At 34.7% G+C, this 11,597-nt stretch overlaps 1 protein-coding gene across 1 annotated transcript; it reads right to left on the bottom strand.

Moving 5' to 3' along the window:
- Window positions 1-1,259: 1,259 nt before the first annotated feature.
- LOC148606462 (uncharacterized) lies at window positions 1,260-10,267 on the bottom strand. The gene is made up of 11 exons (XM_088546106.1): window positions 10,166-10,267; window positions 9,454-9,536; window positions 8,635-8,777; window positions 8,272-8,350; window positions 6,530-6,666; window positions 5,660-5,906; window positions 4,447-4,784; window positions 3,980-4,147; window positions 2,799-2,932; window positions 1,981-2,132; window positions 1,260-1,380 (listed from the first exon to the last, which is right to left on the bottom strand). Exons 1-11 carry the CDS (start codon window positions 10,265-10,267, stop codon window positions 1,260-1,262), a joined length of 1,704 nt encoding a protein of 567 aa, XP_088402232.1.
- Between the last annotated feature and the right edge of the window lie 1,330 nt (window positions 10,268-11,597).

Below are 11,597 nucleotides of genomic sequence, written 5' to 3'. Positions count from 1 at the left end.
ACCGATATGCTGCAAATCTACTCTTTAATGTCAAGATAAAATAACACTTCCTTGATAATATTTATTTGAATTTTCGAACAATACTTGGATAGAAATACATACTATCATCTCGAACACAAGAATCATGCAAAAAAGGAAACGAAAAACAACTTATTCGAAATAAACGTTGACTTTTACTGACGATTACGCTTAACTTATGAATTTGCCTTTCTTTCACAAGCAATAAATGTGACTCGATGACGTGTACATAGAACTTAAGCCAGGGTCACTTGAAAAAAAAAACATTATGTCATAATAACGATACAGCTATATGCGAAATTATGACATCGTTCGTTTGTCCAAATCACGATATATTTATGTCGAGGTTACGATATAGTAATTCGAAATAACGACATAATTGTTTTTCAAGTGGTCTTAACCGGCACCGTAAAATGAATGTCCACAAGTAAGTAGCACTGATTGTAATAGTGAATAATCACCTGTCCCTTCATGTGGGTTTATCGTTAATTATCAATTTCATTTCCTGTTTCAACAGATTGAAAAAAAAACATATATATATAATAATATATTTTGTTTGAGTTTGTCCAGTGAATCATTTTTTTCAAACAACCGATAACTAAGCATGATTCTTGTACTGACCAATACATTATTTTCTCATGAAATTTAATGATATTTTACAACATTTGAAACGTTTCAACAAAGTATAGATTGTTTTATACTGGAAAGCTTTGTAAGAATCAGACAATTTTAGAAAAAAAAACATTGAACAAATATATAATGGATCCTGCCTAAACCTTACCCTGAATAATACCGAAGAATTTTCTAAAGTGGACATCACCTAAAGTCTTTTTTTTGCCAATTTTAATGCATTTAAACCTGGGTAAACAAACCATCTATCTATACCGACCAAAATCAATCTGACTTGTGTTCGGTTTAGACAGATTTCAGTGTATTGAAAGACCCAACGTTGAAATGTCGGAAAAGTATGTTACTTCAAAGAGAACATTTATTTGAAATTTCATAGATAGAAATTGATTTACAAAACCTCCAGATTTTGCATCTTTTCATTGGAATGTAAGAATGCTGTGCTTTTTAGGGGAGTTACAGAAATGCTACTAGATCACCCACTATAGAGCATCCAGTTTAACTTTTAATTTTGATTTTACAAATGGTGATTTTTGTCCAAGGAATAGGATTTCATATGCCTATAAATCTGATTCTTACAAAGACTGATGGTTTTAAGATGAGCTATGAAATAATTATACATTCAATCCTCTCAATTGGGGCGATACCAAAGCGCACCTTCCTTGTAAGAAATCAGAGGCGGCATCCAATGGTCCTGCAATCACCTGATTGAGCGTCATATCAAACATATGGTACCTACAATACAAATTGACCTCTTAATTACGTGAAAAATTTACACGTTACTAACTTAAATCACAGTACGTAAACACTGCATCAATTGAGATCGAAAGAACAACTTGAATAAATAACTTTAATATATAGCATTTATATGACAATACAAACGTTTCCCTTAAGCATGTACTTTAAAATTTAAAATGTTTCATTCGATAAGATGCATGGGATGATTGGAGAATGTACAACCTTATCAGGATTTATCGGAATAATTAATGCAGGTTGTTCACATTTAATAAGATGTAAAATTATGGTAAGAATAATAAAGGGAACCAAGGTTATAGCAGTAATCAAAAGAATGTAACCTACGGACTAAGACCAGACATGTAAAAAAGACAAACACAACAAAGAACATGAAATATCTAAAATCATACATACAAAGTAACAAAAGCAAATGCGAACTCCACTAAAATCTGAGAATTTGGACAAAGTGCACCGATAGGGTTAGCGTCCTCTGCTTTTCTAGAAACACCCGCCGAGTTGCTCATAAAAAGTCAAATCCGGGGTGGACGAATTACAAACAAAGCACTAGAATAAAATGTATAATAAGATACACAAACTTACTGGTTGCTACTGAAAAAATAGACTGTTTCTAGATCAGGGTTCATAGCAGCATCAATTCTACTGGGAGCATTTGGGAATCGATCACTGATTAGCTGATGCGAGTCGTCTATTACCCTTCTCGTGGTCACATCGAACTTCCATACTTTGGTTCTCTGAAATAAAATGTTTTAATGTGAGAGACTTTATGATAAGTGAGCAGGATCGAACCCATTATCGGTGTCCTATCTTTTGAACTGGAAATAAAAACGTCGCTTTACCATATATTCCAGTGATTTTTCCGTCTAATCCAATCGTGTTTGGTTTGCTTTGCGGTTTTTGTCTGTTTTTGCTTTTGAGTTATGAATATGTTTCAGCTTAACAGTAAAAAGTCTTAAATAACAAATGTCCATGGTCTTTTGAACTGGAAATAAAAACATCGCTTTACCATATATTCCAGTGATTTTTCCGTCTAATCCAATCGTGTTTGGTTTGCTTTGCGGTTTTTGTCTGTTTATGCTTTTGAGTTATGAATTCGTCTCAGCTTTACAGTAATAAGTCTAAAATGACAAGTGTCCATGGTCTCCTAAACTTGCACTTCACATGATATTTTACTGATGATTTATTTCTTTCGGAAAATACAACGTGCGTGAAAATATACCCTTTGGTGCAAAGTGTGAGATAGTCAATAATCGTGCTTTACACGAGCATACGTAAAGCATGCTCAATGTCCACTTCCGCAAGAAAATTTCTGAGTTTCATCCGAGCCCTACCTCGAAGAGTGAGCATTTTAATAGACTAAGCACAAAAGGGTCTATGAAATTATTTTCTGATAAACTTACACCAATGAGGTAGACTTCGTTCTCACTAATGGCGAAGGCAGCACGTGGTCGTTCGGGCATGCTTTGTCGTCCTCCTCTAATCCAGTACATTGTGATTCTCCTGCCTTCGGCGTTGAATTCGTACACTCTTCGTCCTGGAGAAATTTTGTTTTTAATTGCATTGGTAACAAAGCGTGGTTCGTTGAGCAAATTTTTCAAATAGGGCTCGCAAATCTCGTAATGTGACTGAGAATTCACGAGAATGGGTCCCTATCTCAAATTAAAAAGCAAATAGGAAGTGGTTATTTATAGATCAAATACAACATCTTATCAACGAAAAATTACGCTTATTCGTAAATACGATGATTTATTGACCAATGTTCGAATAGTAGCCTAAATATGGTAAAACCTGCCAATACAATACAAAATACAAAATTGCGACATACGGGATCCAGCCGTCCAATACGGCTTTTACCCGTCCAATACGTCATATTAGACTGGTTAAAATCCATATTGGCCTGGCGTATTGGACTGGTTGGCTGAGTTATTGGTCTTCCGGCTAGAAATATAACTGTACTTCGGCTGCGCCTCAGTCCAATATGGCTAGCCTGGGACCAATAACTAAGCTAATATGGAAAATATTACGCAATAATACTATATTATTGACTAACGTTCGAATTTAAGCCTAAATATGAACAAAACTGCCATACAATACAAAATACAAAACTGCGCCAATACGGGATTTTGCCGTCCAATACGGCTTTTATCTGACCAATACGTCATATTGGCCTGGTAAAAATCAATATTGGCCAAGGCCAATAGGAGGTATTGGACTAATTACTCAATTAAGGTATAATTTCGTAAGGTTTTCCAAATTGGCTGAGTAATTGGCTCCGCTAGCAATATTGGACTTCGGCTACTGCTCAGTCCAATATGGTCAGCCTCAAACCAATAAAAAACTCAGCCAATATGGAATACTTTACGCAATAATACTATAAAAAATGCCAGTCTGACGTAAATACGATGATTAAAATGTCAGTCAGACGTAAATACTATGATTAAAATGAAAATTTCATTCTTTTTAATATCTTGTCATACACATGCATCATACCTCTTACAAAGTAAGTTTTGTCTAAGCCCGGAACAGTAAACCGGCAAAAATTTCATTCTTTTTAATATTTTGTCATACACATGTATCATACCTCTTACAAAGTAAGTTTTGTCTGACCCCGGAACAGTAAACACAGCATTAGGTCGTCTTGGAGATCCACGGAACATTGATGTTGTGTATCTTGCTCGATAAAATCCGTCATCGTTCATCATCAGGACAAATCGTCGGAGAACAAAGAACAACGTGTCGCCATTTGATGCTTGAAATAGAAACAAGAATAGGTACAGATCTCTTTCAGAATTTTGAAGTCCATAATATATCGCAAAAGGCAGGGGAAAAAAGAATCGCTGAAGCTTCGGCCTCTACCGCACTCACTTTTAAACAATCATGTGTACTTCTATTTAGACATTGTATCTACTGCCTGAATTTCCATTGTTTGTTGTTCAAAATTTGATGCGTACCCCCACTCGCCTCCAAAATCGGAATGAAATCAATTCATCGTTCCCTACATGCACATATATGTCCCTGGTCAATTATGTTTCACAAAAATTTAACTACCTTGAATAGCAGCGTCGTATCCTATCTTACAGAGAGCCGGTCTGTTGTCTTCTGGCGGGTTGGTTGGTGGATTGGTTGGTGGATTTGTTGGTGAGTTGGTTGGTGGATTTGTGGGAGGATTGGTTGGTGGATTTGTGGGAGGATTGGTTGGTGGGTTTGTGGGAGGATTGGTTGGTGGATTTGTGGGAGGATTGGTTGGTGGGTTTGTGGGAGGATTGGTTGGTGGATTTGTGGGAGGATTGGTTGGTGGATTTGTTGGTGGATTAGTCGGTGGGTTGGTTGGCGGATTGGTTGGTGGCTGTGTAGCTGGTAATCCTAAAATAAAAACATAATTGATTCTTTTAATCATGAAGGATAAGTTTATGAGTTGAATGCTCTGGAGCAGTATACTGTAAAAATGTGTCCCCTATATGAGAATTAGCTCATTGTATTTCAAAAACTGAAATTCTTTCTTACCAAATACATTTCTTGTCAACAAACCTTAATATTCAATTTAGATTTTTTTGGCTATGTACTTTTTTTTTATATTCTATAAAATATGTGCAACTGACTTAAAATTGCAATAGTCAAACTTGGAATTTTAACTTCACTTATATGGATTTATTCTCGAAACCACAATGTTTAAAATCACAAGTTGTGTTGGCCAGCGAGTCTATTTTACAGTACTAGTGTTACATTAAAAATGTCTGAGATTGAAGAATTAAAACTTTAATAAAACACTCACTAGTAAAGACTACTACATGTACTAGTAAATTAAAGTACTCCATATACAACATGTACATATACTGGTACATTATAGTACAGCACGTACTGGTACAAAAGAATACTACATGTACATGTACTGTTACAAGTATAATATGTGTACATATTATAAAATTTTGGAAGGTGGACTGAAAACTGGAAACTTTTACTTGGAAGGGTGGGGTCAAAAATGTTTAAAACGATGTCAAGTATAAAAAACATCGTTTACTATATCTTCACAAGTGCCCATAAGAGCGGGGATATTGCAAGTAACCAAGAATGTTACACAGCGTTGGCACCACAAAAAGGATTCAAACACGTCTGTCGAATCGGATGCATACAAAGTCTTCATTCTGTTCTTGTTTTAAATGGAATGTATTTATATTCATTTTCATGGGTTTTTGCGCATGCTTGACAAAAGGCGAACTACTGCTAAACCATTTGCAGAAAAATATTATTTCTATTTATATACTGACCATAAAGAGACTGAATTCCTCGAATGTCGTCCGTGTACAGCTTAAAATTCGGGATGTAACCAGAATAAAAGGGAGCCATCAGAGAAGGTCGATCATTCGAATGGTCAAGTCCTAGAGAATGTCCGAACTCATGAGCAGCCACGATGAAAAGGTCAATTCCTGTTCTATTAACAACCCATGTTTCACCGTCATCAAAATGAGCATCTCCATTTTCTGGAAAGTATGCGTGAGCAAGAACCCCACCTAAAAATAACCATAATGTACTTTAGAATCGTTGAGTGTTGCTAAAATCACGCATTTATATAAAACAATTGCTCAAAGAAACAGAAATTTTAGGTTTAGAACATATCGCAGCTTTGTTTGAGTTGGTACTATTTCGGACTCACTCGAAGTTTGTCGATCTTAGCCGATTGAAGAACTGTTGCGTAACACAATGTCAAGTGGAATGCACTTATTTTGCTAGTAATGTACAAATGTACGATGTCAAAAGACGTGGCGTGGCGTGGAAACGAACATTAATGTATATTATCAATATCAACCTTGCATAGTCTTCCTTAAATCGACCTAGAATTTCCAAATTTCAGAATTTTAAAAAATCAAAAAAAAATCCTAAGCCAAGTCCATACATAATATCTACGGCAGTGTTTATTGTGAAAACTAGAAAATCACTGATTGGATGTTTAAAGCAAAACAAAATCAGTGGCATAGAATATTTGACGTGACTTCAGTCTTTGATTTCAATCTAGGAACAAATTGGGCTGATCGTTGTCAGTTGTGACAACGTTACTGATTGGTTGTCAGTTGTGAGGACGTTAATGATTGGTTGCAAGTTATGACGACGACGTGAAAGAGAAAGATAATTTTACCTTGACCATCAAAACTACCACTATCTCCATGACTTCCGACCGCAAAGAATATAAGAATGTCAGGGTTACTAGTCACTTCTGTGAACTCCAATCCGGACACATCAGCCCATGCCTGAAAAGCTCTGGCGATTTCTGACCTAGTTTAAATTAAATAAGAAACTTATTATATAGAAGTACGGATGGGACGCTTATAAATGTGAAGACGATTCTATATATACATTATCTTAATTGTGTTCTTTTTACAGTTGATTTCCTAATATTTAAAATTTTGCCCCAAGCTTCCTTGCTAGCTCATTTTTTATTATTAGGCTAAAGTGTATGGGCTTTATAAGGTTTGGCCCCTAAACAGAGTTAAATTGATTAGCCTGTAATTTTCAAATACATTTTTATCATCTTACTTTAAGCAGACTTTTCTTTGATATTGTATACAAAGAAGAATTACAAAAGGGAAAAGAAAGAGAAATGTAATTTTAATTATTTTCGAAATTCCCTTAATCCCTAGCTAGCGAGTTAGTTAACAATGTACTGTGGCAGAACGGCCTAAACAAAATGTGTATTCGTTGCACAAAAATGTAGTAGGTAGCGAGGATTAAATTGTTTCACCGGGCGATCTAAGTTTCGATCTCGGTGTCGGAGATAAACTTTTGCGAATAAAATCATGCTCTCCCGTTAAAGTGTTATGCTAGTGTTTTCTACTCTTTTCTATCTACCTTAAAATGTCACGTATAATGTAAACACTAGTTTTTTTCATGATTTCGGCAATTTCTGACATCGGAGCGAGATATGCCGAGAGTTAACGATTTAAATTTATATTCAACCTAAAGTCTCGATTTGTACATAACACTAATGATAAGGGTAACCATTTCATTAGCGAGTGAAGGGTAGAGAGTTTTTGTTTGGAAAAAAAAAATATTTTAAATTAAAAATTTGTTTATATAGAAACAAATATTCTCTATATGCGTGGATATTGTTTTCAAACTAATTCGTCTTTGCTAGGTGTGTATTTATTATTTAAATACTAGACCAGAAATGAACATTACAACACTGGCCTCGTCCTTGGCGATGAATGACTAACTTAAGGCGGTAGACCAGGGTAAGGGACACAACTCTTAAAAATCGTTGGAACGTTTGTATTCAGCATTTTACATCAATCTTATGTAAGCATCTAATTAACTTGGATTCATTTTTATTCTGCTTTAAACGGAAGCTTGAGAGACTTTGGTGAAATTGAGTATGATGCAAACATATCACTGATTTCATGAGTTATATCCCTTACCCTAGGTCTACCTCCCTATAGGAGTAAACCAATTCTAATTCTTATTAGAGTTTTAACGAATTAACATCGTAGCGTAAAATGCATAATATATGCATGATGGTTTCATGCGCAACGTTAACAGTCATGCAAATAGGGCTTGTAGATGTAAATCTTTTTTCTGAATTTAGTTTTGATCCGGAATTTCTACTTTTAAAAGCATCCAAAGCATTCAAAACTGAAGACTGATTAAATCTTAGTTTGCTTCTTCCTTCCGTACACACCAATATTATGAATAGTTATCAGAATACACTTGGTGTATATCAAGCAGCACTGTGGCGGATTCAGGAGGATCCAGGGGTTGGAACTCCCTTTGTTCAGAATTTCGTTCTTTTTGTGCACAATATTGGCAAACATTAGCAAATAATAGCGTGGAATCCCGTTTTATAAATTCCTTGATCCGCCACTGTGTCAAGTTTCGCACAATTACCTCTGTACGGATTGGGAAAGGTCACTGGTATATCCATTGCTTCTAATCATCCACGTTAAACTGGTTCTCGACCATTTTCCTAGAAATATATATAAGATAAAATTTTTAAAATGTTGAACGTTGTGTACTTCATGGGCAAACTACAGCCCGGAACATCAAAAAGAAAACACACGACGAACTGGTGAAAGCTAATATGTACACACGACAACGAGAAACCCATAGAAATAAGTGTAACTTTCTGTCCAAAACTCGGTCGCACTGAAACTAATTTGACATGTTTTTATACTTCATTATTTTCATTTTTTATCGATTATAGACATATCAGATTGCGCGATATCCAAATAATATTTGCGGTCAACGTACCACCGGTTACGAAAGGTTTTGGCGAACCATCACCACTACCGGGAACCATGTCAGGTACCCCACAACGAGGCTTGTTCATTAGCTCAACCGTAGGTTCATCGAGTTTGCCGGATTCTGTTAATCCATTGAATTTCTGAAATGCCCTGAAAAAAAGCAGAAATTTAGCTATAAAACACTTATTCGTCTTTCAACGTAATATAATTCATAGGTGACATAATGTAACAAACACGCAGTTAATGTTGGCATGAAATTAGATTGAGAGTAAGTCAAGGATATATGCATTCTTAGGGTTTACATTTTATATTTTAAAAAAGATCAAAATTGAAACTTGGACAAATCATTACATTTAGCATATAGACGATATGAGAGCAAAACATGTTAACGTATTAAGTACTTCTCCGTCTAAGAATCGGGCAAAATCTATATAATGTGTGACAAATGAAGGAAAAAACGAAGGGATTATATTGCATTAACTACATGTAACTAATTATACCTGATAACCACTAGAAATAACCATCGGAGTGTTTGTAAAATTTGTCCTTTTGAGATATTGATACATTGTAGGTCAAATTTAGTTACGGAAAAATGGTGGAAAAAATTCCCCGCACTCTTTCCCTACATAAGCAGTCGAAAAATATCTATGTCGCAGATGCCTCTGGATAAACTTAAAAAGCTTTTTGGTTGTTTTCTAGATGTACTGAATGTATTTTAGGCAAAAACAACTAAATTGGGGAAAATGATGTACCACCATTTGCCTGTTTCTTACACAGAATGGTACTTAATTAATATAACGTCACTGGTACTGTATGTACGTCTTACTTGAGAGAGTTGGTTCTTTCTGATGTTGTGTGTGTTTGAATGGATTTCACCTTTGACATATATCCATATTTTTCTAAGTAACGCTGAAATGAAAAAAAAACACAATTGCTGAAATATACATATAACGATACAACGATTACAAAAAATAACACTCGTGATATTAACGTATAATGACGCATTTATGAATATTTGTAGAAACAATCAAATGAATTTGCCTGTCCTTGTATCTTTTTCAAGGTGCCAAAAATACCAAATAAATGAAGGTATTTCTTATTTAAGGAGGTAGACCTAGGGTAAAGGACATAACTCTTGAATTCAGTAATATGTTTGTATCATGTTCAATTTCACCAAAGCCTATTAGGCTTTCATTTGAAACAGAATGAAATCAGTCCAAGTTACTTTGATGCTTACGTGCGGTTGATGTAAAATGCTGAATACAAATGCATCTAATGATTTGTAAGAGTTGTGTCCCTTACCCTAGGTCTACCACCTTAAACATATCATATTTTACTAATTACAATAGTCCTTTCTGCATACAGATCTATATTTTGGAGAAAATCATGCATTCATCTTTCAGAGAAGTACCAGTCCATATAAAATTTACACGCTGCATGCTAAGGATAAAGTGATTCATGGTGAAAAAAATACCTCAATAGTGATAGGTTCTATTCAAACCAAATGTTTAAACAAGTCGCAGTAACAAGAAACTCACATCAACTTCGCTGTAATCTCCATTTTGTACTGGCAGTATCCGATGCGTTTCTAATGCTAGTGAGTATACAAACAACCCGATAATAAAAAGTAGCGCTTTCATGTTATCTCTTCTGTGTCTTCTCGCTTTTCTTGTCAGTTTGTACAGTTTTCTGCCTTAATATAAATCAACATGGAAAAAATATCCGCATGTGATTAACGGATTATGAGTTTTAGGGTATATGTTACGTGGAATTTATTATATTACACGACAAAACATCCTTATTAAGTTTTGTGTATGCGTTCAAACAAAAAAGGATAAAAAGCATAATCTGATGTTTATGTATAACCTATGTTTGTCGTTTTTCTATGTATTTTTGTGTATCAGAATTATAATGTATGACGTTTTTCGAATTATTTTTTTTACGCAGGTGTTGTAATTAACCGATTTGTGATGAGTTTTTTATACGCCCTCGTATATTTTTATGATTTTTTTTAGAACAAGCATAATCATGTTTAAGGTTAAATAGAAATGTTGGTTTTGACTTATAATTAGATACTTGACGATCCAGGGCGAGCTGTCGTATTGGTTATTTGGACACTCACAGGGCCTTACAGGTAAAACTTTTAGCGGCGGATCCAGAAATTTAAGAATGGAGCTAGGGCTCCGATCCTACGTTCCATGCAGGCTATCATTTGCTCATTTTATGGCAGTATTTTTCACTAAATCACCAACATTTCCCAAAAAGGGCCCCAGTTCGAATCTTCGAAACCCTTTCCTCGATTTTACTAACTGATATCTTTAATATACTTTACCACTAGTTCTCATGACTTAAAGAATTAAGCAATATATAAAAAATAATATCACAATTTCTATATTATCTTTTTAACTGTTCAAAACCAGTCCAACTCCATATTTATTATTTATTGTTGTATTTTTCATGACTTTTTCTCCTAAGCCAAAACCATATAATCATGTATCGAGCATTCTATGTACACAATGGCTGTCAGGCTTTTATTTGTTTTCGTTTTTGTGCGTTTTTTTTGTAAGTGACGTCTTATATTCTTTACTCCAGTTTTATTTTATTTGATTTTATTTCACCGCTGATATGTTTTTTTCGTGTGGCTTTGGATTTTATTACACCCCTGACGCTTCGGTAAGTTTTTGTCTTGTGTTTTTTTTTATTTTATTTTATTTCATCGCTAACGCTTTGGTATGTTTTTCCTGATATCTGTTAGTTCTTTCTTACCTTTAGTTGTTTTTGTTTTATTTGCTGCGGGATACGAATGTATGGTGTAAATTTTATTCATCCAAGCTAGCAAATTGATCGCTAGAACTATTCAGTTTTTAATTCTTCGTGGAAAAATTATTTTGAAAATTGAGACAAAAATCACATTCCATGTTTCCTGTAGGAAAGTAATTTCATTCCAAGTTTTCTGTCGGAAAATAATTT

The sequence above is a fragment of the Perna viridis genome, chromosome 9, assembly GCF_037379345.1.
Source record: "Perna viridis isolate PV_CMFRI_1.1 ecotype Kerala chromosome 9, ASM3737934v1, whole genome shotgun sequence".
Taxonomy (NCBI): Eukaryota; Metazoa; Mollusca; class Bivalvia; order Mytilida; family Mytilidae; genus Perna; species Perna viridis.
The sequence above is the reverse complement of the archived record's forward strand: the minus strand, read 5'-3'. Positions and strand labels throughout refer to the sequence as shown.

Bases quoted from the DNA above. Each gene is read 5' to 3' on its own strand.
- LOC148606462 (XM_088546106.1), bottom strand. From the start codon at position 10,267: ATGAAAGCGCTACTTTTTATTATCGGGTTGTTTGTATACTCACTAGCA. The intron at 8,351-8,634 runs GTACGTTGACCG...ATATATTTCTAG, and splicing joins AAAACCTTTCGTAACCGGTG to GAAAATGGTCGAGAACCAGT. The intron at 5,907-6,529 runs GTAAAATTATCT...GGTTATTTTTAG, and splicing joins TGGTAGTTTTGATGGTCAAG to GTGGGGTTCTTGCTCACGCA.